Below are 27203 nucleotides of genomic sequence, written 5' to 3'. Positions count from 1 at the left end.
AGTTTAGTTCAAAACAATTAAAAATAATAGCAATTTTACTTGCAATCCTAAATACTTGATTCAAGTTCTTTGGTTAGACCTCGGACTGAACATGCAGTCGATTAGGCTGTTTTATAAACTCCATTTTTACTTTTACGCTCTGCGCCTTCGCCAGTCTTAACATTTTTCTCAGGCTGCCTCCAATTGGGAGTGTTTTCCTGGAGTTGAGGCGGCGTCGATTGTTTCTGCAAACACCCCCTCCCCTCCCCATTACTTGCTCTTCCTGATTGCCTGACCTTTTAAGCCTTTCTCCCCAATTCTGCTTGCAATTATATGAATATTGCCAAAGAAGCGCCGTTGTGCAACATAAGATGACTCGCTTCGGAGAATCGGAAAACGTATTCAACCGTAGCCGTAAACTTCCCTTCCTCCGCACCTACTATTAAGAGCGCCGTTCTGCTAGAGCGGGAGTAGGCAACCTTGGCTCTTTTAATGACTCGTGGACTTCAACTCCCAGAATTCCTGAGCCAGCCATGCTCATATAGTGAGGGAATGCACTAATACAGGGGTAGGCAACCTTGGCTCTTTTATGACTCGTGGACTTCAACTCCCAGAATTCCTGAGCCAGCCATGCTCATATAGTGAGGGAATGCACTAATACAGGGGTAGGCAACCTTGGCTCTTTCATGACTCGTGGACTTCAACTCCCAGAATTCCTGAGCCAACATGGCTCAGCTTGGAAACCTCTCCCTTTCCCCTCAGCATAGCTGGCTTAGGAATTCTGGGAGTTGAAGTCCACGAGTCATGAAAGAGCCAAGGTTGCCTACCCCTGCACTAATAGAAGATACCCAGGAGATTTTAAGGACTTCTTCTGCGGAACAACGGCAGCTACTGACTGGATCTCCAAACTCGACATTAAACTCTGAAATGTCATTTCTGTTCTCCTCTTAGGTTTTATAATTGCTTCTTTTTTAAAAAAATTGTTTTAACTGTTCTAACTTGTAAATATGAAGTGCTTTTAATTCTGTGCGTGACCAGCCATACGCTAAATAAATAAATCAGGGGAAAGGTTTCCATGCTGAGGTTTCCGTGCTTGAGCCATGCTGACTCAGGAATTCTGGGAGTTGAAGTCCACGAGTCATGAGAGACCCAAGGTTGCCTACCCCAGTAAATAACCCTAACCGCGGAAGATTCCAGCAGCTCCGCCCCTTAAGCCCCGCCCCCCCCCCTCGCTAGGCTCTATGCGTCGGGCTATTACTTCACTCCTTCCACCCTGCCTTTCGGGTGTTCGGAGGCCGCTGAGTAGCTTTCCCCGTCCTTGCAGAAACAGTTTAGGACCATGCCGGGCCTGCTGCTAGGAGACGAGGCGCCTAATTTCCAGGCTGACACTACGCACGGTCCCATCCGCTTCCACGAATTTCTGGGAGACTCGTGAGTAGGAGAGGCGACCGCGGTCGGGGGTGGTGGTGGTGAAGGCGGCGCTTAGTGGGGCTTACTCCAGGGGTCTTCAAACTTGGCCCTTTTATGACTTCTGGACTTCAGCTCCCAGAATTCCTCAGCCAGCGTGGCTGGCTGAGGAATTCTGGGAGTTGAAGTCCAGAAGTCATAAAAGGGCCAAGTTTGAAGACCCTTGGCTTACTCTATTCCAGCGGCTCCCAACCTTTTCTGTACCCCGCACCCCTAGAAGGCTTCCGATTATCTCCTCGCACCCCTTTACAAAAAGTTCGAAACAGCAGCAGTGAATTACGCGCACACGTTCTAATTTTGAAAACCCAGGTTTACACACTCACACGCACGCGCGCACACCCCCCCCCCCGGAATATCGTCTCGCACCCCCGGTTGGGAAGCCCTGCTCCGTTCGGTGGTCCTCGCTTGAGGGGACCGCTTTGCCACACAGAGCTCTTTGCTCCTTTCCTCGGTGGGAGAGTTGGCGGAGAGCCGCAACCGCAGGCGGAAAACCGGCGCTGGAGCGATGGAAAGGGCTGCGGCATTCCTCGTGGAAGCCGCGGCTTAATTTGTCTTGGGGTTGGAAGGGCGGGGAATATCTCTCCTTAGCTAATTACCTCCAACGACGGGAAAAGGCGAAAGTAATAAAAACTTTTGACTCTGATCCCTCTTCTTCTTTGGCCAAACATTTGCTTTAAAAATAAGCAATCTGGTTTATACATAGAATGAAGGCTACTGCTAAGCTTGTAAGCCGCCCTGAGTCTTCGGAGAAGGGCGGGATATAAATGGAATTAAAATAAAAAAAGAAAATAAAATAATTCTCCAGCAGTTGCCAAACTACAAGCCCGGGAAGTTCGGCTAATAAGCGCTATCCTTGGGAGTGTTACTTGAGGCTCCGTAGCGCCCAGAGTTGCCCAATTCTGCATGGGAAGGAACAAGAGAGGGTAACGGCCAATAAAGGTGGAGGGTGCCGGTTGATTATCTTTCATGCCATCCTTAATAGTTGCAAGATGTCCTCCAGGGGGGGAAAAAAACATGTTTTAAACGTAATGGATTGTTGTGCCTTTAATGATCCGTCTTCTTTGAACTTAGCTTATAACCTACCTACCAGGAAAGGTGGAATGTAAGTTCCAACAATGAAGGGATAAATTGGGTTATTGAAATATCTACAAAGTGAAAGAAGTGGACACTATTTAATTCTTACTTCCTTAAGGCTGTAATACGGAGTCCCATTGAAATTGGTGGGCAGAAAAAGAAAAGAAAAAAATCATCCATGCATTGCATAGGTTGTAGTTATTGTCACAAAATGTGGCTTTCAACAGAGTTAATATGTCAGGTAAAGGTTCCCCCGCACATGCGTGCTAGTTGTTTCCGACTCTAGGGGCCGGTGCTCATCTCCGTTTCAAAGCTGAAGAGCCAGCGCTTGTCCGAGGACATCTCCGTGGTCATGTGGCCGGCATGACTAGACGCCAGAGGCGCACAGAACGCTGTTACCTTCCCACCGTAGTGGTCCCTATTTTTCTACTTGCATTTTTTACGTGCTTTCGAACTGCTAGGTTGGCAGAAGCTGGGACGAGTAACACGCTCACTCTGTTACGCGGCACTCGGGATTCGACCCGCCAAACTGCCAACCATCTGATCGACAAGCTCAGCGTCCTAACCCACTGAGCCACCGCGTCAACTAGTTCTAAATTCTCAGAAACCTTTGAGCAAGTTACTGAGAATAAATGCTGAGAAATGATATTGTTCACATCCTTTTGAATTTTCTAAAGGGCTTTGTCCACAAAAATGAACTGAATGGTGGATTAGATAATCCTTGGCAAAGTTTTCCTATGCTGCGCTTTTGGTAAGCGGGTACAGTGTGCTTAGGTTGGAGATCTTCAGAGTTTCTTAATTTAACCTTTATTCTTCTATCTTTCTAATAGCCGCCACTGTACATGCTGTGTGCTATTCACATTTAGGATGTACTGTATAATATCACAATAACTGTTGATCCAAAGTAGTCAATCTCTTTGAATTATTGGAGACACATTTGGAATTTTGAGAAAGTTGAAGATCCTCTTTACATAAAGGTTGCTGTAGGGAGGGAATGCCTCTTCATTTAGTAGTTACCATGGTAAATGAGGCCAGTTGCAGAACATCCATTTATTAGAAGGCAGACTACTAAGATTATTCACAGCCACTTCCTGGTCTACCAAGTGTTGTCTGCTGCCCTATCTTAATTTTTTTTCTTTTTTCTTGAGTGAATTGATAGATTTTTCAGGAAAGCACTGAGCAAACACCTGCCTTATTTTTTATTCTCTATCAAAACTCTCAGAGCCCTATTTTTGTAAATAAAGATGATGTTAGGAGAGGCTTTGTCGGCTTCCCTCTTTTTAACTAAAAGATTTTTTTAAAAAAAATCCCATGAGACCAGGAAGGATTGTGGTATTGTCTATTTCTGTTGTGGTTAGAGACAAGCAGTTTTTCTTTGAAATCTGTGTAGAAAACTAAGAATACTTTAATTACATTGGGGAATCATTACTAAGTATGTTGATTTTGTCGGTCCCAATTAGGTCTAAATTACAGTTTCTTTTACTGTATGAGAATGAATGTATTAAGTTTTAATTGATTGCAATCTACTTCGTTAGATGCTTACATTATCCACTTGAGAGTAGTGTTACATGTACATTAGGCTTCTGCAGTCCTTCAGATTCAATTTCAAAAAGGAGAGGAGAACATAATTACTATAACAATTTTAAAGTAGACTATGTTTTCTTTGGATTTATCCATGCATCCCAGGAAAAGATGTAAATGCTTTAAAGAAAATGAAGGTCCTTTAATTTCATGCCCATTTGTGAAAACACCTGTGCTGTTGTCCTTCAGATTAACCCAAAAGGTTAATTCTGCTTCTCACTTCCTAGCTGAGGTATTGAACGTTTTAAGTTTACTATGTAATCTGATGACCATTTGGGATTTGGTTATAACTTTGGTTATATGGCACACACAGTCCTATCAAATAAACATTGTAATCACTATTTCTTGTTTTTCCTGGCCCATAAAACTGGTTATAATTTTGATGTATGGATTTTTTCAAAGCTGCTAACCATGGTTTGAGAAAAACAGGAAACTGCAGTTGATGACTTCTAATTTGTTTGCTTAGAGGATGGTTTAAAAGAAATGCTGGTACATATGGTAATAAGCAAAATTCAAATTGATCAGTTTCCCTATATTAAAGGCATACCATAATGAATTTGTTGAAATGACTCTATTTGGGCCAATAGCAAGCCTGTAAGGATAAGGGACTGGAATTGTTTTTTTCATTTGTGCAGTAGTGTTACAATAGTGTTAGAACATTCTAACTTAGATCCATACATTCGTATGGGTATATTCTTTTGATTATTGAAAACTTGGAAGTCTTTCTTAAGATTGTATTAATCATTAGGCTAAGAAATATATAAAGATAGATTTTGGAATAGTTTTATAATTAGATTTTTAAAAACTATATGCTTCTCTAATAAGGCGATTACTCTGGAAATAAGGTGATTACTCTGGAAATACATAAAATACAAACGTGTGTTCATCATAGTTAGAAAGTAAAACTGTTTTCTTTAAATCAGTAATATAATCCCTTGGGTTAACTATTAAATTGGTACTCTGAGACAAGTTATTTCATTCTCAGAGGTACTGACAAAAGAGCATAGGGTAGATTCCTGTTGCTCAATAAGGTTTTTTTCCCCTGTAGCAGCTGCTTGACTAGAGTCCAATTTGGCATCTTCCCGAGTACTAGGCATTCAGCACCCATAGTTCTTAGCCAACCTAAGGATATGGTGGATGAGTGTTTCAGAAGTTGAAGTTTGATATATATGGTAGATGCCAAATTGGAAAAAAACTAGAATACAAAATGAATCTTTGCAATAGGCCAGGGGTACAGGATAGAACATGATATGATTGCAAGATAAATAAAAGGCTTCCTATGTTGGCTGACATAAATTCTGTATGTGAATGTAATTTACATCTTCATCTGATTATCATAAGTTTGATGATAGTATTAAAACAAGTGTGTCAGCAGTTGTTTTACAGTGTCCTAGTGGACAGTCACTTAAATATGAGCCAGCAGTGTGCTGCAGCTGCCAAAAAAGCCAACACAGTGCTAGGCTGCATTAACAGAGGGATAGAATCAAGATCACGTGAAGTGTTAATACCACTTTACAATGCCTTGGTAAGGCCACACTTGGAATACTGCATCCAGTTTTGGTCACCACGATGTAAAAAAGATGTTGAGACTCTAGAAAGAGCAACAAAGATGATTAGGGGACTGGAGGCTAAAACATATAAGGAACGGTTGCTGGAATTAGGTATGTCTAGTTTAACGAAGAGAAGGGCAAGGGGTGACATGATAGCAGTGTTCCAATATCTCAGAGGCTGCCACAAAGAAGAGGGAGTCAAGCTATTCTCCAAAGCACCTGAGGGCAGGACAAGAAGCAATGGATGGAAACTAATAAAGGAGAGAAGCAACCTAGAACTAAGGAGAAACTTCCTGACAGTTAGAACAATTAACCAGTGGAACAACCTGCCTCCAGAAGCGGTGAATGCTCCAACACTGCAAGTTTTTAAGAAGAGACTGGACAGCTATTTGTCCAAAATGGTATAGGGTTTCCTGCCTGAGCAGGGGGTTGGACCTCCAAGGTCCCTTCCAACTTTATATTATTATTATTATTATTATTATTATTATTATTATTATTATTATTATTATTATCATTATCATTATCATTATCATTATCATTATTATTTCAACAGTGATCTATTAAGGGTTTCCAAATTTGTCCTAGCATTGCTACGTACTTTTCTGCTTGAGCCTGCAAATTACAGTAGTACTATCTGCAACATTTGTAGTATTACAGCAGATTTTGTCACCCACACAGCCATAAATATTTGTAACAAGACAAAGTAATCTCAAAATGATGAAAAATATACAGAATGGAAATATTACCACTGCCTTTTTAACAGTTACTCTTGGTAGTTTAACAAATGACTTGGGAGGCCGGTGTGTGGTGTAGTTGGTTCACATGGTGTGGTAGGATGGAGGGTTTGTTGTCACTGTGTGTTGGGGGGAAGAGAGCACGGGGGGGGGGAGGCTCAGCTAATCTCAATGTACACATGTACTTTGACAATAAAGGTTTATTATTATTATTATTATTAAATCCTTGATAATATGAGTGACCTTTGTGTAACTTTAAAGTGAGTTCATGCATCTGAATAAGCCATAATCAGGTCTTCTTCATTTGGACTATTTGCTAAACCATTTACTAACCCATATAATTTTATAAATCTATTTTTCTCTTGAGGTAGGTTCACACATCAGAGTAAGCCAAAAATTACCAAGGCAGAAATTGTAGACATAAATTAAGACTTCTTAAACTTGAAATATATTTTTCTAATTTGGATTATATAACAATGTGTACAATTTTCCACATTTTGTTTCAAATAACCCCATAGCTACTAGAAGAAAAGATTATTTCATGAACATCTTTGATTCCATTATGCTTAATTTCTAAAAAGTAACAAAAAGGGAACAGTTAGTTTGTAACTGTAGCATATGTGTAATTCTGCAAATTTCCACTTTTATGGAAACTGGCTGCACTTAAACATTGTTCTTGCATTGCCAAACAAAAACTGGATCTTGCACAAAGGATTTTGGGAATATTGTACTATTGTGAAAAATGTCTGGGAATATTGTACACGTGTGTTTCCACCAAAAGACCTTGGAATGCAGGCAGACCAGTTTGAAGAGGTGGGAGGCAGCATTACCTTTCAATGGAGCAACAGTATGAAGGCATGCCAAGTTAATAATCTCTTTGGCACTGGGCAATGCTTCAGTTGAGAAGGTATTCATGACTGAGGGATGAAAACTAAATGAAATTCTGGATGTTACATAATGGGGCCAGTACAACGTTAGTGGAAAGAACAAAGATAATTCTGCTGGTACATGAGGAAAAAAGATATGCTAAAATTATTAAGATTACATAACAAACTTTCTAGCTCTCCAGAATTCTTCTGTGGGCTGGCCTAGCCTCTTCCAACTATGTGTCCTCTAGATAAATTTGATTTTAGATTCCATAATCCCTAGCAAACAAAGGATTGGGCTTTGTTCAAGATATGGAATTTAAATTCAACGTGATCTGGTGAATTATGTTGGAAATGGCTGAGTGTAAAGCTGAAAAATCAGAAAAAAGGGGGAAAGGAGTAAAATTAAGGAGAATCATTTAAATCAGGGGTCTTCAAACATGGCCCTTTTATGACTTGTGGACTTCAACTCCCAGAATTCCTCAGCCAGGCACGCTGGCTGAAGAATTCTGGGAATTGTAGTCCACTTGTCATATTCCAAGCTATAAACTTTCTAGATGCTATTTAGTGTCAAGTCCTCTCAGCTAGACAGACCACAGTTGAAAACAAACTTTGAAATATTTTAAATCTGCTCTGACTTACTAGGCTTCAATGCTATCTGCCATGTAATTCTTTTTCTTTCAGATGGGGCATCCTTTTTTCTCATCCAAGGGACTTTACTCCAGTATGTACCACAGAACTTGGTCGAGCAGCAAAACTAGCACCAGAATTTGCCAAGCGTAATGTTAAGTTAATAGCCCTCTCTATTGATGACGTCAGTGACCATCTCGCTTGGTGCAAGGTATTGTGGGGGGAAAACAACGATAAGAAATGTGGGATAAGAATTGGAAAGCATTTTGATAGTCTGCATTTAATGTTTTGAGGGATTGCTGAAATGGATGGGATTAATCATGTATGTAGGCTGTGCAGTGATTTTCAGATTTTCTTTTTAAAAGAAAAGGTAAGGCTATTTTAGAATATTGTTTCCCGTCTCAATGTAGTAAGAATATACACTAGTAAATTTGACAACCTCGTGCCAAGTTGTGACAGTGCATTTAGAGAAGGCTTTTAAATGTACAGAAAAAGAGCTTGAGGACCACAGATTGATAATCCTTACATTTGGCCTTGAGCCTCCATCCTGATGCTCTTCTGTAGTTCTATTTTGAAGAGATTGAAAACTACAACATTAGTTTTACATTCATCATAATCTTTACAAATAAAATTTTAACTCTGGTTAAATTTTGGGTAATTGAAGCAAGCTAATTTCAGAAACCATGGTTTCAAGATTATTATTTAATATATATACCACAATAAGAATGAATGCTAGAAAATTATCTGTAGTGAAATATTCATAGGCATCCCTATAGATTTCACTGTTCTGTCCCATGTACAGAACTGTTGCTGAGGTTGCAGGCTCCAAAATTCAGGATTATATTTCCTTTAAATATAATGTTCTACAATTTCTATCATCCTTGTAATTTTTATCATAGTTCAGACGTGAACACATTATGGCTGGCTTCACTGGTTTAAGCATACTTATCAATAAAGCAGTTTTTTCAGTTGTAAGAGAAAGACAAAAACAGTAAAGACAGTAATTTGCGGATATCAGTAAATATTTTGGTTTTTTAATAAAAAGCATTAAGACTGTTTTGGTAGTTATTCTCTTTACAGAATAGTGGGTTTAATTTCATGCTGATATATTCACATCTAACATGTCAATTTTCACAACAGGTACAACAATAAATCCTGGCTTTGAAGTCAGTGTTCAGGAACTAGATTACAGGAGGAGTTTGCAGTCACACATGCTTGAGGAGTTGATTTCCTACAGACAAGATACAAGCCATTTAAAAAAAATTGCCTATTGCAGAATATAAAAACATTGAGCACTACAGAAAAGTTTATATTAGGGTTTAAATTCCAAGGTTTTCTCTTCTCACCTCAAAGATTGGGAGAAACCTACTGGTAGCTAGTCTTTATATAAAAGGGTTGAGTCCAACCTGAAAATGCTGGTTCTTGCCTCACCATTTGCTGCACTCACTCATACTGACTTATATTTTGCAGGCGGTAAGAAAAGTGGCAAAATAAACTTTATGAGGAATTTATAATTACCCTTTCTGGTGCTCTAATACATGACAGATAAAAAAAGTTAGCTTAGATATGACTATACCAGCAAATGAAAAAAAAATGCATAGCAAAACTATCACATGTGCTATTTAAATGTGCTAAATCATTTGTAGTATCACCATGACAGGATAGCTTGTGTTGAAAACATATGCAAAGGACAGGGTCTTTAGAATGTAAACACATAGCTTACTTGTCATGAAGTTGTATTTTTGCCAGTACTAATATCTGCTAAACATTTCATGCAGAGGTTCATTTTTTAATACTTTCTGAACTCTAAGCTTGAAGTGTACGTAGAACAAATTCAGCCTAAGAATGTGTTTCATTATGCATATTTTATTACACCATTATTCCCTGAGTATTTGTAACACAAGTTATATAATCACCTACTTACTGTCATCTTTCTTTAAAAATGGAAATAAGTGCTTCTACAAAAATAACTAATTTTGTATATACAACATAATAACAAATAACCAAAGAGCAGCAGTGTAAAAAGTTTATTAGATCTTTTGAAAATATTATTTAGTAACATTAGGTGACGCTACTGTTATGCTGCTGCTGTTTACAAATTTTTTAAAATTATTGTTCAGCTGCTTTTCCAGATAGTTGAAAAACAATTCCTTTTCTAGAGAGCACTAGCAAACATTGCCTATGCACTGCTTGAAAACAGTGTATAAAACCTACTAAAATAAAAAGTCGACCCTGATTTCTAAAAATAGAAAATAAATTATGCTTGTCTTTTTTTAATACAAACATATTGGGTAAATGGGTAGGTTGACTCTTCAAAGAAATTTCAAGATATTACCTGCATTGACTGGAGAAACTTAATTATTAATTATAATTAATTATAATTATAATTAACTTAATTATATAGGCTTTTTTAAAATGCTAAAATTTATAAAAAAAAATCATTGTTTCATATGCACAAAATGCTAGCATGAAAATTTGAGTTTATAAAGCTGTACTTGCAGATCAATAAATTATACATGTAAATTAACTGGACTTTCAGTTTAAAATCTTATATATAAAAAGCAGTATTCAAACAGCTGGTGTTATTTAAATAAATGAAATCAGGAAAGATTTTATCTTAACATCTATTCATAAAGTTAGACAAATTATTAAATGAGAAAAAGCAAAAATGTTCAGTAGCATTGTCCATAATAACTGGTTTTGGTTGTTTCCCTTCCAAAAAGCACATAAAGGTATGCTTATATTGTCATATGTGCTACTCCCTACTCTACCTTTTTTATATGAATTACTTTGTGCACACATCTTAGTACACTTGCATTTAGAAGTCAATTAAAATAACATTTCATTCTTCATATTGTGGCCAGCCTCTGGAATAAACCTGGCCCTGTAGATAATGGGACATTTGAGAAGCACTGATGGAAGCATATGCAAAGTAACTTCTTGGACTGAGCTTGGTTCCTACCGATTATAGGCACCCCATGTACTGGTATTCCTTGAAACCAGTCACTTAGCCACTTTTCATAGTTACAATGGACCTCCTCAAAGATACTTACAACCAGTGCTTTTTTTGTAAAAGAAAAAGGTGCCGGAACTCACACATGTCATACAACCTTCCTTGCCTACCCTACAAGGTTCCATCCAAAAAAGGTGCCGGAACTCCGTTCTGAGCATTCTATGAGAAAAAAAGCCCTGCTTACAACCCAGTTCTGATGGCCAGCCCCTCCCCATATGATCACATAACCACATTTTGGACACTTGGCATCCAGCCCAAAGTCTCGGCCATTTCTAGCACCCTGTGGTCATCTGACCACAATTTACAACTTTTTGCTGAAATTGAAAAATGCTTAACGACTGCAGATGCACTTAACCATTGTGATTTACTTAATGACCACTGTAAAAAATGGTCCTAAAATTAGGTCAGGTGATGAGCCACTTTATGGCCATTACAACTTCTGATTGCAATAGGCAAACTGTTAAAATTGTAAGTTGAGGACTACCAATAATAGTACAGAAATTGTCATTACCTTCTTCCGGGAAGTATTTTTTATTTCCCAGTCTAGTCCAGGGATTTCCCAATTGTCTTTTATTCATTTATTTATTTTTTAATTTGGCCAGCTGTTGGACGTGCTCTATAACCTATATATAGATCAAAATTTCACTTACCAAAAATCATTCACATTTTTTTGCTGACAACAGAGTCTTGTCCACCTGTATTAACCATAAAATATATCTAGATTAATTATAAAATATGCCAGCATTGTCTCCAGACTGATGGAAAATACCTCTTAACTTATTTTTTTCTCTGGTTTTTAATCTTCCTTCTGCTGGCAGTATGTCATCACTACCTAGTTGACTAACTAGAATTGTGGCTCTAGGGCCTTAAATTTTCCACTTCTCTGCTTTACATTTTGTGCAAGGAACTACCATGTTTCCCTGAAAGTAAGACCCGGTTCTATATTATTTTTGCCTCCCAAGAGAGGCATTAGGTCTTACTTTCGGGCAGTATCTTATATTTTCTGTGACACCTACTTCGCCTTACAGTGGCGGCACCAACTGCCCCATCCAGCAGGAGCCTGCATGGCTGCTGGCCCACTTCTGCGGCCGCTCATGGCAGGAGGCCATGCGGCACATTGTGCTGCTGCCGCCACAAGGGAGGTGGGGGAGGGGATGGAGCTGCCCCATGTGCCCCATACCTACTTCAGGCCTCCCCCAGCCAGGCCATTTGTGGGGAGGAGGTAGTGGCTGCCACCAGGTAGGTGATCTGTGGGTTGGAGTGTGAAGAAAGCCCCTCCAGTGGCGCACAGCAGCAGCAGCATCTTTTGCCGTCACCCCCCCCGGCTTCGAAATGGCAGAGGGGGACCAGGTCTACCCTGCCCATCTTCCGTACGGTAGCATGGCAGTCCAGCTGAGGAGGGGAGTGAAAGGGAGCAAGGAATGGCCTGGCTGGGGGAGGCCTGAAGAAAGCAGGTGTGGGGCAGCTCCACCCCCTCCTCCACCTGCCTCATCTCATTGTGGCAGCTGTGGCGCAATGTGCCATGAGACCTTCTGCCCCATTGCGGCAGCCAGCTGGGAGGAATGGGTGCTGTCCTAACTAGGGCTTATTTTTAGAGTATGGCTTATATTAGGCCCATCCTCACAAATTTTTCGGGGTGGGGTTTATTTCTGGGGAAACATGGTGTGTATGCCATTTCAGTATGGAAGCTAATGGTTGGCTTCTTGTATCAGCAAGTCACTACTGTGGAGAGCCAGTAATTCACAGAAGAAATTGCTAGTCTAGAATGGATGTGCAGATGCAAATCTTAGCTTCCTTGTTTTGAGTGTGAGTTTTCACATTTTTTTCCATCAGTACCAAAATCTGTATAAGCAGAATGCAATGTCTCAAAAGGTAGGCTGCTTCCTTGCAGCATTTTGCTTTTTTAAAAAATTAAGCTATGTTTTTGTTTATTTAGGTTACTCTGGCTTAAACAGTTTTGAGTGTTTTGATCATTTTTATTAATCATAATGGAAGGCTTCTGAAAACAAAGTTTTTTGTAACTAAATGAAATAGCACTACGTTTTTGTACAGAATTGACTTTGCGCTAATTGTAATTGAACAAATTTGTAATAAAATATTAAATTTTTCCTCTTGCAGGACATTAGTGCTTACAACAGCGACAAGCCTATTGACAAACTCCCTTTTCCAATAATTGCTGATGCAAAAAGGGAGCTTTCAGTCCAACTTGGCATGCTGGATCCAGATGAGATAGACAAAGATGGAATGCCTTTGACTGCTCGTGTGGTAAATATCCATTGTCTCTTTAACATTGCTTTTTTGCAGGCTACAGTTTTCTCAGTTGCTTATGTACCATTTATTGCCTTATTTCTATTTAATCTGTTGTTATTTAGATGAGAAACCTGTGGTCCATCAGGTCTCCCCATGTAGCCAATAAGTGTGTCTGCAAGAAATAAAATTGCTGACATATCTAATCAGAATGGAATGGGTTATTAAATAATAAAATTAGACTAACTTGTAATATTATTTAGAAACCCAATTCTATAAAATAGATTCCAGGAACCAAGAAGAGTAATAAGTCATTGTTACCAACCTCCATTTGTGACTAATGCAAAATGAAATATGTTGACAGGTGGATTGTCTTAATCTTTCAGTTATGAGATTTACCAATCTTCTCTTTTGTGCTTTGTTTTATTGTATTTTATTGTGTGTGTTTCTGTGTGTATAGATTAGATAGATAGATAGATAGATAGATAGATAGATAGATAGATAGCCCTGTGTTTTAAGTTCTGCGCTCAAAACCTGAGTAGGCTACTATGAAATTAATGAGTTACCTAAGTTTACACATCAACCATTTCAAAAGAATGGTTGCATAGGAATGTTCCTGTCTATTTCTCAAATTTCTTTTGTACATAACAGCTGTAATATAAATATTTCTCATTTTAATGATAAAAGAAAACCTATTATATCACAATTGTGCCAGGTTTAGGATTACAAATGCTGAATAAATGATTTTGGATAAGAACTTAGCTTCAAATGCTATGTGGGAAAATTCCTATCCAAGAATTACATTTTATTAAGTACATTGCCCCCCTCCCCCCAATACATTTGCTATCTGTCTTAGGAAAAATGTAACACTAAATAGTTGGAAAATTTGCAAGAAATGGATGATTTATAGAACAGTAGTGTATATGCGATAATTTGTTTTATTTACAATTTGGTAACTTTGCTCTATAGGTATTTATTTTTGGCCCGGATAAGAAGCTGAAACTCTCTATACTCTACCCAGCAACCACTGGCAGAAACTTTGATGAGATTCTAAGAGTTGTTGATTCCTTAAAATTAACAGCTGCTAAGAAAGTTGCTACACCTGTTGACTGGAAGGTAGCTGTTTACTTTTATAAATCCATTTAACCTAAAGTTTTATTCAAATACTGTGAAAATTGTTGAAGAAACAGATTTTCCTATATATTGTGGGAGTTGCTAAAAAAATATTGAAATAGATTGGATAATGACCTCCATGAAGTTATCATGAAATATCTCCTGAGAGCACGATTTAGTGTTGTGAGATTACAATTACCACTGTCCTAAGTAGAAAGGTTCCTGATCCTGATGATATATATATATATATATTAAAATTAGATATATTTATGATAGCCCTATAATCCATTGGGTGAGCTCTCCAGCAGTAATCTCTTATAAACTGTCTTCAGTTTCTTACCAGCGTACTCTGGTTTAGGCTCGTAAGACTTTGTTTTTTATCAGCACTTCCATTAATTTTTTTTGCGCATAAAAATGTTTGGGTATAGTTTTATATATTTATTAGAGTAACCTGAGTTTGCCACATTGATATAATTTAGTTTTTTGAAACCTATTTAAAAGCTGAAATACAGATTTCCTAATGTAGGTTCTGTAATGCTTATAAGGTCATCACCTGAAAATGCCTTTTTTTTTTAAAAAAAGCAGGAGGAGGATTAAAATGATAAACCTTGGTGAAATCTTGGTAAATTTTATTTCTGTTTGGAAAATTCCATGAGAAGTGTTTCGAATATCTGTGGAAGAATATTCCAATTGGGCAATTATGTTTTTTGTGTGTGCGTGTGTGAAATGTTCTGTATGTTGTCTGTTTGTGCGTATATACAGAGCAGCGAGTTATTTTACATATCCTAAGGTAATATGAGACAAAATAAGTAGCCTTTATTTAGCTATAGATTGTTTTTATAGGAGTTCGTGGCAAGAGCTCTTTGGCAGGCACTTTTTATCTTGGAGGTCTTCTAGTCCAGCCCCCTGTTGAAGCAGGAGAACCTATACCATCTCAGACAAGTGACTGTCCAGTCTCTTCTTAATAACCTCCAGTAATGGAGTGCCCATGATTTCTGGAGGCAAGCTGTTCCACTGGTTAATTGTCCTCACTGTCAAGGAAGTTTCTCCTTAATTCCAAGGTTGCTTCTCTTTTTGATCAGTTTCCAACCATTGTTTCTTGTCTTGCCCTCTGGTGCTTTGGAGAATAGTTTGACCCCTTCTTCTTTGTTGCAGCCCCTCAAATACTGGGATACTGCTATCATGTCCTTCTTTTCTCTAGACTAGCCACACCCAAATCCTTGAAGTGTTTCTTTTGTTTTAGATCAGGGGTCTTCAAACTTGGCCCTTTTATGACTTGAGGACTTCAACTCCCAGAATTCCTAGGCCAGGCATACTAGCTGAGGAATTCTGGGAGTTGAAGTCCACAAGTCATAAAAGGGCCAAGTTTGAAGACCCCTGTTTTAGATTGAGGTAATGTAAGGAGGTACAAAATTGAAATCCTAGTCTTAGATTTACGCATTATAACTATTTTGTCAACTACATGAAGCATATTAAGCATTTCAGTTGTAGAAATGTTTATCATCATTTGAAATGTAGAATATACGCAGTAATATATACAATCCAGCTTCAACAATATACGTCTAGGAAGATGGTAGTGTATGTATGCAGTCTGATTCACTGACTGAAGGTTCTAGGCCACGGGTCTGCAACCCGCGGCTCCGAAGCCGCATGCGGCTCTTTCAGCCGTCTCCTGCGGCTCCCAGTCCTCTGCCATGCGCAGTCCAAAAAAAAAAAAGTGGGACTAAAAAATTTCAATCAATTCAAATATGCAGGGTAGGTGCATATCTCGCCTTGGCTCCACTCTTCAGTCAAACCCTGTTCTGCGCATGCGCACACATTTTTTGCGGCTCCCAGTTTTTCCTTTTGTGAGGGAACCGGTTCTGAGTGGCTCTTTCACTGTTTCAGGTTGCTGACCCCTGTTCTAGGCTGTCCAAATAAGAATAATTAGTAAAATTGTTACTAATTTTTTTTTCCCTTTTCCTTTCCTTGTGAGCCTGGAGACCAGGTCATGGTTATTCCAAGCTTATCAGATGAAGAAGCCAAAAAGCTGTTTCCAGGAGGGATTTGCACTAAGCAACTTCCATCGGGCAAGAATTATCTCCGTTATACCTCTCCATAGCAATTGTGAAATGAAATCATATGAGCAGAATGCTGATCGCTGGGACTTTGCAGGACTGGTTGCTTTAAATGTGTGGAAATATACTTGGAGAGGCTGTAGCAAAAAGGAAACAAAGCATCTATTCATGTCTTTTTAACCCAGTGACTGGGGTAGCTTACAGCTTCAGCTAATCAGTTTAGGCTTCTTTCCTTCAAATTTAATCAGTTTTCCTCACCTCCTTCTTGGAATTGAATATGCCACTTTTAAAGCAGTACAGATTTTTCTTTAATCGATTTTCTGTTTTCTAGTGATATAAAAACTTGATTCATGAACAGCGCATTAATATTTTTTTCATTAATAGGAATCAGTTACTGTTATGCGTAAAAAAAAGGCACATCTTGCATTTATGTTTGCGAGATTATCAGAAATGAAGGTTCTTAAGATTCAGTTTACAAAATAAATTGAATAAACCATTACTCGAATCTGGTATTTTCATTTTAATCCATTATGTTAATTAAAAACCTAATTCAGAAAAATGTGTGTTAATTTTGTGAATTATTAAGGTAGAGGTATGGGATAGGTTTAACAAAGATGTCATCTTTTATTTAGTTGGTTCAGAAAATGAATTAAAATATGTGTCATTCACTCATTCTTAAATATGTCAATACAATGGAATTTCTGCAGGACATCATTCAAGTTCTTTCTAAAAATAGATTTTGCCTTCCACATCTAGTAGAAGCATAGAGCATTCTACCTCTATGCTAATGATTTGGTTATTTTGATCCTTCTGGAAAAATGTTTAATTCAGTTGGGCCCTGGTGATGCTTTTGTAGAAAAGCAGAGTTTCAGAATTAAATTATTGTGGGCCCTCACTCCTCTTTGATGTTAATGGGATTTGACAGCATTACCTTAGAATTAAACAGTGAGTCCTTGTTTTTGATTTATAGAGATATAACAGTAAAGTTTCTCACATGATAATTAAACATTTGTAGTAGACCCTTCAGATTAAGTGAACTCTTAGCCATGAAAACCAGCAGGGTGATTTTGGGCCAATCACTCTCTCTCAGCCCAATTCCCCTCACAGAGTAGGAGTTGTGGAGACAGGAGCAAGAGGAAGGTCTGTTGGGTATGTTTGCCGCCTTGAGTCATTTAAAAATAATAAAAGATGGGATACAAATAAATAACCACCCTATTTTAATAACATCCACTCCATCTCATACTGAAAACTAGTCTTAATGTTCTGCCATCAGGTTCATACTCCATCCCAAAACTGCCCGTATTTCTGTTGAGTTGGGATGAATGAGACAGCATTGTACTTAATTGCTATGGTGCCCTCAGGCTCGTTGAACTAATAATGCTCTTGTTAAGCAATAGATTAGAAGTAATAAAATGCTGGTGAAATTCTTACTGTTTATATTCACAAACATCTAGGAGAGTTGCCAAATTTTATGGGATTGTAATGGTAAGAAGATTGTCAAGTTTAATTTTGGGGATGTCCAAAATATTCCTTGATTTGTTTTATTAATTATAAGGATCTTACTATATTTGACTGTGATTGTGACTGATCTTTCACTATAAAGCTCCAATATTGCCAGCCCTCATGGAGTGAATGTGGGTTGGAAGAGAGCATAGCTGTGTGACCACCTCAAAATAATGCACTGATGAACTCTTGGTGGATATGGCAAGTGACTGGGTTAATGTTTCAGGAGCATCAGTAGTGAAGATTTGTGCTTGCCAGCTTGGAGGGGACTGTGGGCAGGCAGTAAAAGCCAGGTACGGCTTGGAAGCAAGCAGTGGAATGTTGATCTGAAACCAATGGCTGTAGTGGGGGTGATTATTGCATTGCCACATTTATTACCAACTGGAGAAAAGAAGAGAGTATTTTATAATTTTAAGAGTTCCACATAAATAAAACACATTCTGGCATATGAGAGAAATTGCACACATTTACCCAATCAACTGTGCAATATACACATGTATATTGCATCTCTTTACTACAATCCTGATTTTTTGTGGAATTTGAGAATGGTGGAAAATATAGAGTTGGAAACTGCTTGTAAATCCATGTAATTATCCTGAAACATAGAGGGACAGAAATTATTTTGCCTTATTGCAAAGTACAGAATTTTTTTTGTGAGTAGAAATCTAATGCATTACATTTCAGTTATTCAGTGAGTAAAAGATTTTTTGTGTGGAATAAGTGAAATTCTTTGATTCACAGAAACCAATTTGATAGATCTCCCCTATTTAGATTTAGAATTTCCCCCTTAAAAAATAAAATAAAGTTATCCATATTCAAACCTTCAAGTGCTAAAGAGCTATGGTGGTGCAGTGGTTAGAATGCAGAATTGCAGGCTGACTGTGCCCACAGCCAGGAGTTCGATCCTGACAGGGTTCAAGGTTGACTTAGTTTTCCATCGTTCCGAGGTTGGTAAAATGAGGACCCACATTATTGGGGGCAATATGCTGATCCTGTAAACTTCTTAGAGAGTGCTGTAAAGCTCTATGAAGCGGTATATAAGTAACTACTATTGCTATTGAAACTTCAACATTTAGTTTGATTTACTTTTTATTTTTGAAGGGTGTGGTATCACCATGCCTAAACTGAAAAGAGCTCTCTGAGAAGGGAAAAGATTGGCAAACAATTGGTCATCAATCATTCTACTGTCCAGAAAATCAACTACAGTGAGGGGGGAAAGTATTTGATTCCCTGCTGATTTTGTACATTTGCCCACTGACAAAGAAATGATCAGTCTATAATTTTAATGGTAGGTTTATTTTAACAGTGAGAGACAGAATAACAACAACAAAATCCAGAAAAACACATTTCAAAAAAGTTAAAAATTGATTTGCATTTTAATGAGTGAAATAAGTATTTGATCCCCTATCAATCAGCAAAATTGAGCTGAGTAACAAGCTGAGATTAGGAGCACTCTCTTAAAGGGAAGGGTCCTAATCTCAGCTTGTTACCTGTATAAAAGACACCTGTCCACAGAAGCAATCAGATTCCAACCTCCACCATGGCCAAGACCAAAGAGCTGTCCAAGGATGTCAGGGACAAGATTGTAGACCTACACAAGGCTGGAATGGGCTACAAGACTGCCCGTACCAAGCAGCTTGGTAAGAAGATGACAAAGGTGCAATCTCCCTCGGTCTGGAGCTCCATGCAAGATCTTACCTCGTGGAGTTTCAAGGATCATGAGAATGGTGAGGAATCAACCCAGAACTACACAGGAGGTTCTTGTCAATGATCTCAAGGCAGCTGGGACCATAGTCACCAAGAAAACAATTGGTAACATACTACACCGTGAAGGGACTGAAATCCTGCAGCGCCCGCAAGGTCCCCCTGCTCAAGAAAGCACATGTACAGGCCCATCTGAAGTTTGCCAATGAACATCTGAATGAGTCAGAAGAGAACGGGTGAAAGTGTAGTGGTCAGATGAAACCAAAATCGACTTCTTTGGCATCAACTCAACTTGACATGTTTGGAGGAGGACGAATGCTCCCTATGACCCCAAGAACCCCATTCCCACTGTCAAACATGGAGGTAGAAACATGTTTTGGGGGTGTTTTTCTGCTAAGGGGACAGGACAACTTCATTGCATCAAAGGGATGATGGATGGGACCATGTACCATCAAATCTTGGGCAAATCTTCCCTCAGCTAGGGCATTGAAAATGGGTCGTGGATGGGTCTTCCAGCATGGCATAAAGAATGGATAGAATTGCATTTTTGTGGACATGTTTTTATATATAGAAGGAATTTTTTTAATGTATTTTCAATTTTGTGTTATGGGACTACTCATCTGCAGAGGGTGTGGGGGATTTCCCAAAATGTGGGTATGGTTTATGCCAATATGCTTCTGTTTCGGCCAATCAGAGCTTGTGCATGGAGAGTGCAAAATGGGCGGGGTGGGTGGGGCTTAGGTGGCTCAGAATAGTCATTTCTCTACTTACTCTTGGGCAAGAACCTCCTTCCCTCAGTCAGGGCACTGAAAATGGGTTGTGGATGGGTATTCCAGCATGGCAATGACCCAAAACACACGGTCAAGGCAACAAAGGAGTGGCTCAAGAAGAAGCACATTAAGGTCCTGGAGTGGCCTAGCCAGTCTTCAGACTTTAATCCCATAGAAAATACATGGAGGGAGCTGAAGGTTTGAGCTGCCTCGAAACTTTAATGACTTGGAGAGGATCTACAAAGAGGAGTGGGGGAAAATCCCTCCTGAGATGTGTGGAAATCTGGTGGCCAAGTACAAGAAACGTCTGACCTCTGTGATTGTCAACAAGGGTTTTGCCACCAATTCCTAAGTCATGTTTTGCGAAGGGGTCAAATACTTATTTCACTCATTAAAATGCAACTCAATTTATAACTTTTTTGAAATGCATTTTTCTGAATTTTGTTGCTATTCTGTCTCTCACTGTTAAAATAAACCTATCATTAAAATTATAGACTGAACATTTCTTTGTCAGTGGGCAAATGTACAAAATCATCAGGGGATCAAATACTTTTCCCCCCTCACTGTACAAGTGTAAAAGATTTCAAACAACCACCAACTTGGCCAGGCTAAAAGAAGTCTCTAAGAACTCCAGAATTTCATCACAAGATCTACAGGTAGCTTTCTTTATGTCAAAGTGCATGAGTCTATCATTAGAAAGAAGTGGTATAAATTAGATCTACATGAGAGGTGTACCAGGAAGAAACCTTTGCTGTCCAGAAAGAATATCGGGGCAAGTATAAAGTTTGCTGTAGATCTAGACAAAGACCAGGACTTCTGGAACAATAATATTTGCCAGTAATTTCTGAAGACACGTTTGGCAAAAACCAAAGACCAGAAGAAGTTGTTAAGAGGCCTGTTTAGCAATTGTTTGAAGTATTTTGGCACTGGCAAAATAACTTTATGACCATTCCTTGCACTTATGGCAATTGTACCATCACTGCTGTCATGTGATTGAAATTTGGATGCTTTCCAACAAGCAAATTTGGATGTTTTCCAACAAGCAAATGGAAAGTGAAATAACAAGTCATTGTCATATTATGTCTCACTTAACGACATGCAGTGATCAGTTTAACCATAGTGGGAGAGACATAAATCCAACAATCCAACCTGGTCATATAATGTTTTGCTTAGTGACAGAATGACTGGACCCAATTGTGGTTGGTAAGCAAGGACTACTATATATTTGTCATTTGATGGGGCTCTGGAAATCCTAGAACAAACTTGTCAAACTCATGACGTCACATGACGTCGCACAACATATCAGGAATGTTTTGCCATTGTCGGCAATGGGGTGGGTGCGGCTTCCGCATGACGCATCCGAGCTGGCAGTTTGACACCCCTGTCCTAGAAGAATTGGGAGGAGTGAGGTTTTCAGTAAGCTTAATTTAGAAGGTAGAAGTAAATCTCTATGAGAAATTTATTCTGGATTATATAAAGATTCATCACCTAGCCTGGGCCAGCAGAAAACATTTCCTGTAAATAAAATAGTAATTAAAAATGTGAGAAATCTTTTATCCAAAGGTGAGCTTAAAAATACTCACGTGGTGCAGACAATTTTGTGAAGATAGGCAGCATGATGTCCTCCAACTGCTGCTTCTGGTCAATAAATTCTTGTGTAGTAGGCTCTTTTGTATTTCCAAGCCAGTCCAACTTGGCCTGACAGGCCTTGATTGAGGTTGTCTATACAAAGAATAAATAAAGAGTATCAGCAAAAAAAACAGCATTTTAGCAAACAGCAATCAAGCCAAAATGTAAGGCATGCAAGGTATAGTAACTTTTGAATGATTTCAGAGAATGGAAATTGTTTAACATCTTCAAATATTTATTTGTCTTCATTAGAGCTCTTGAAAAATTTCAAAATACACAAACACAGAACATTTAACATTCTAGTAACTCCAGAAACCTCTTTTTACGATAGCCTTCATGTGCATCTCCACAACACAGAACCTGCCAAAGGAAAGGATAGGAATGCAGGCAAGCTCCCAATTTCACCATCAGCACTCTGTTGAGCTAGGCTTTATACAACATTTTCAAGATATGGAGACACCACAGCAAAGTTGCGCAGTGATCAGAAAAAGTCTTAACAGAAAAATGTTGTCTAAGCTTAAAACCTTGCATGAAGACAAAAGGAAGAATGCTAAAGGTATCTGGGGTTTGAGGAATTTGCTCTATTTTAATAAAAGATGAGAAAGTAACAGCTATGGGATAATACATATAGATTTTGTATCTCCCAAAAAGGTAAGTATGGCAATTCCTTTTGTAGCATTTACATGGACAGCTGCTACCCAACAATACAATGTCTCAAGCTATATCCTGCTAACGTTTGCTTATTTTAGCAAGCAGCAAAAGGAAATTTCATTCCTTTCATTTTTGTGTAAGAAAAGACCTATGTTTTAAAAGCCAAGCCAAATGTTGGGTAGGAAGGCATGAGAAGTAGCTAAGGTAGTATAGTATTGCCCCTGTAGATAAACAATCCTGTGCCTCTGATTTCATGTTGCAATCCATAAAGATCAGGAAAAACCCAGGACAAGTAAGTAGGAATTGTTTGCTGCAAGTGATCCTTTATATTTATTTTTTTTATAAATATTGCATTAATTTTCTAGTTTTACAATTATAAGTACTTAATAAACAACGTGTTGTTCTGGGTCCATTAGTAATACAGTGGTACATAATAACTTCTTCAATCTAGGCCCAATATTACATCATCCAATGCTTCCTCTCTTCTTCCAGTAGTACATGTTTTCCCACATTAGGCAAATAAATTCTTATTGTTGTTAATACATATACAATTGAATATCAACAACTTTGTTACATTTTCCTAATATCAATAATGTTGGTTTAAAATATCTTTTCTAACCAAAATATACCTTAATTGCATTCGCACTTAATATCCATTTGTTTTTTAATTTTAATTTCTCATCAGTGTTCAAAATGTCTCTATCACTTATAATTTCTCATAATAGATTATATTTGGGTAAACAAATGCTTCCCTTATTCAAAGCCTCTTAGCATTTTCATATTTCTCTTCTCATACCAAAATATGATATTCTAGTTATAAATCCTATCTTTCTAGGATTATATAATACTTCTATTTCTAACAATTATCTATTCTCAGCCATGTTCAAACATAGTATAATATCCCATCTAATGGGTCAAAACCTCTATTTTTTTCAGTCTTACTCTAGCTTTCTTCCTTTGCCAACTAACTTTTCAAGTCAATGCATTTGAATCATCAAGTAATTCTTGCTCTATTTTTGTGTATATTGTTTGGAATAAGAAAGGCAATTTGATTAAAGTATTTTTGGAAGGATGCTCAGCCCATTGATATTCATTAAACAGCCTTCCTCCTCCAATTTCCCACAATTCTAACAGCTATATCTTCCATTCAATCAGCTTTTCTTTCTTATCCTCAAGTGTGTTCTGAGATCTTGTCAGGTAAGATATCTTTTCCATTTCCGATATTATCAGTACGTCTTCTAATTCTTCATTTGGCTGATTCTGTCTGTTAGTTCCTTTCTTTAGGTCCTCCATCTTTGGATCTGCTTCCTCTGATTTTCCTTCGATTTTCTGGGTTGCTAGTTCCTTCTTTGTAGTCATTTTTTTAGTTTGTAGATTTAGATTAAAGAATTTTTCTTTTATCTCCTTTGTTATTTTTAGTCTCATCATGAGCTAAGGCAATTGTCTCTTGTATTGATTTTAATATAGAAAGAATTTCGTTCTGAAATTCATCAACATTTTCTTGTTGGTATGTCAAGCTGGGGGTTTTGGGGACAGGTGTTAGGAATGTTTTTTTTACCATTTGAAGCTAAGTATGGAGCATCCATTTTGTTTTTATATGTAGTCTTTTAGTCCAATCTATTTAGGGATTTAAAAAGTTTCAGTCAATTGTCATTTGAACTCTTAATTATCTAGCCAGCCTATCAGTCCATTCTTAAGTCTCCCCTCAGCAAATATAAGTAAAGTTCAAATTTTTCAATTTTTTCTGTCCAATGAAAAACAAATCCTTTCTGTCCAGAGAGAGAAGAGCAATTAAAAATTGTTCATCAATCAAAGGTTTATAGTACAAAGTAGTCCATCATCTCAATCAATAACGCATGTTTCTTCTATAGGGAAATAGCTCCATGACACAGCTCTAAAAGTCAGTATTTATATTCATAGTCCAGGCAGGCCAGTTTCAAAATAGTTTATTGTCTCTGCCACACAGATAAGCATCCCAAAAGGGTTTTTTCCCCCTTTTCCCAGCTGAGTCTTCAAAAGTGAAAGTTTCTGAAAACAACAAGAGTCTAATCTGAATCTGGGCTTCCAGCCAAGTTTCCTTTAGGCATAATAAATTGTAGTGCTGTAGTTCGCCACTAGATGTTGTTAATGCCATCTTCCAGCTTTTTACATCCAAATTTATATTACAAGCTTTTTAAGTCTCTTTAAAAAAAAATCTCAAAAGCACTTTTAGTCTCCAAATTTCAAAGTTATATATGTGCATTGCTTCCAAATTAATCTTGTAATTTTCTCTATTTTCCCCCAAGCAATTTATTCACCGCTTTTCTTTTCCTCAGGGAATGGGGTGGAAATTCCCCTTCCCTCTCTCATTGTGGAGGATTCTTTCCTTTGGGTGGTTTTTCCCCAGGAAAAAGTCTTAAAGTCATAAAGAGAGAATAGGGTCTCACCCAGTTCTATCCATGTTGCTTGAAAGTTGCTGGTTTTCTTATTTTCTTCGGTTGTCAGCAGCTTCTTACTGGCCAGTTTGGAGGGCTTCCTCGAGAGGCCGCCGTCCTCTCGCAATCAACGAGGGTCCCCTCCTTCTCTGTCACCTCTTCAGGGCGACTTTCTACCCTTTTTAGGGTCCCCAGCAGGGTGAAATCTAAAGTGGAAGATGGAGCCCTGTCTTCCGGAGCCCGTTATGCCACGACGTCAAACTGGAAGTCAAGTGATCCTTTATTTCTAAGACATATGTAAACATTTAGTCAGGAATTAAACTTTAGATTTACTTTGGTGTGTGTAGCTATTTGACATTTATCTATGCTAGGTCAATAATTGAATGACATAGGTAATAGACAATACCAGCTTAGGGTGTTAACTTAGGTTGCATGTATTTTTGAGAGATTGGAGATCCTTTTTAAATCACTGTTTTAAGCAGTACTGTATATTTAATCTGCTTTGCCACTGTACATTTTACATATAATTTTTTTACACAAAAGTAATCATATTCTCTCATCCATTTTAAAAATAATTTTATCATTTGTGTGATTGAGTAACCAATGGGTGAACCTAATTTCCTAGTCACAAGACTCATAGTACAAACCTAAGAAAACAGAAAAGAATGTCACAGCACTCTTGATGTACCTACATCCAGAACTAGCAAAAGAGGGCAGCAGAACTACACAACACACCCTACCTAGCCAAATACACAAAGATCGAAATACCCAGAATCATGGATATTTTCAAGGTCAGTCTCACTACTTGTTTTCAGTTTTATGGACAAATATACAATAAATCGGAGGAACACCCATGGGATCACCGCCCTCAGGAGTCATAGCAAAGACATAACACAGTGTCTAGAAAATATAGCATTCCACACATACAAAGTATGGATCAGCATGTGTACACAACACCATCATAGTACAAGGAACTAGAGAAGATGCATGAAACAACAAGATCTTCAAAGGAATATAACTCACAAGAGTAGTAAAAAATAACAACATACTACTTATTCTTCCTGAATAGCCTCACAAGCACAGAAAATAATAGCAAATTAGAAATGCAAATCTATCAAAAACTACCTACCCTGGATGTCTGGAGGAAGAAATGGCAGACTGAAGTAGTTTCTCAAAGAGTGAAGGCAACAACTACAGCAAAGAATGAGTAGGCAGGCTCTTTGAGCCTCTCTGACCAAAGAGACAATGGGAGATCACCCACCAGTGTTGAAATTCTTCAAATATAATGAAATTCTAAGTGGAATTCTTCAGATATACAGTATATGAAAAATGAACAGTAAAATGAAAGTGTGACATTGTTAGCATATTTGCTCTGCCATTTTGTCAAATAGATAACAAAGACCAGGATATATGATGTATTTGAAAGAAACATCTGGGAAATAGTGAATAGTTACAAAATTGTATTAAATATGTTTCTACATTTCCATGCATGAATTCAGATATGAAACTTTGGTAGTCAAATACTGAACTTCCTAGAGATATTTCAATATAAAGAAGCATTTGTTCATATATTCACTTTAAATATTTGTGAGATTGATATTTGAAACTATAATCAACTAGTTCCATGCTATTTGTTTTTGTGTGAAACAATATAGATAATATTTTTACTACAATTTCTTTTTTTTATTGTATCTTAAAAGCCTTGTGTGGTTTACAAAAATGCTGTATATAAGAATTAGTTATTTAGAATATATGTTATCTATAGTCAACAATAAATCTTGATTTAAAAAGATTTGGAATTGGCAATGTTAGCTAGATGTCCCCTACATGATGTGACATTTTTTCCTACTTAGTCCTTGCAAAAGACTGAAGAAGTAGTTTGACGTTTGAAATTAAACTTCTGATAACCCTATAATACTTTCATAGGGTCATCAATAGGGTCATCAGAAGTTATCAGTAACCATGAATCAGTAACTATCAAATATGTTTTGGCATTAAACATGACTTTTTAACAATACCAAACATACCATATATTTAGACTAGCTTTAGATTAAACTAGCCAAATTGAAACTCACCATAATATAAAGAAAATCTATAATTAATTACTATTAAATAATATACCTTATCTTCTTTATTCAGCTTTCCCTGAACTTTCTCAGGATCAGTGATTGTTGCCTGGATTTGGAAAATAAAATTGCATAAATTCTGCTTGGCCTCTGAA

General features: G+C 37.8%; 2 protein-coding genes across 2 annotated transcripts in view; one reads left to right on the top strand and one right to left on the bottom strand.

Annotated features, from left to right (window-relative positions):
- The first annotated feature begins 1223 nt into the window (after positions 1–1223).
- PRDX6 (peroxiredoxin 6) lies at positions 1224–16816 on the top strand. Its single transcript, XM_081322689.1, has 5 exons — positions 1224–1410; positions 7936–8092; positions 13013–13159; positions 14111–14257; positions 16230–16816. The coding sequence occupies exons 1-5, from the start codon at positions 1319–1321 to the stop codon at positions 16353–16355; spliced, it is 669 nt and encodes a 222-aa protein (XP_081178815.1). The 5' UTR covers positions 1224–1318; the 3' UTR covers positions 16356–16816.
- The window catches only part of ANKRD45 (ankyrin repeat domain 45), a 39290-nt gene continuing 20196 nt past the window's right edge, over positions 8110–27203 (bottom strand). The window contains exons 4-7 of the mRNA XM_081322688.1: positions 27104–27198; positions 21872–22010; positions 11545–11589; positions 8110–9112 (exon numbers count right to left, since the gene is read on the bottom strand). Of these exons, the coding sequence (XP_081178814.1) occupies positions 11555–11589; positions 21872–22010; positions 27104–27198 (269 nt within the window). The 3' untranslated portion in view covers positions 8110–9112; positions 11545–11554. The remainder of the gene's footprint in view (positions 9113–11544; positions 11590–21871; positions 22011–27103; positions 27199–27203) is intronic.

Source organism: Vipera berus (assembly GCF_964194415.1).
Source record: "Vipera berus genome assembly, chromosome: 3".
NCBI lineage: Eukaryota > Metazoa > Chordata > Lepidosauria > Squamata > Viperidae > Vipera > Vipera berus.
The sequence above is the reverse complement of the archived record's forward strand: the minus strand, read 5'-3'. Positions and strand labels throughout refer to the sequence as shown.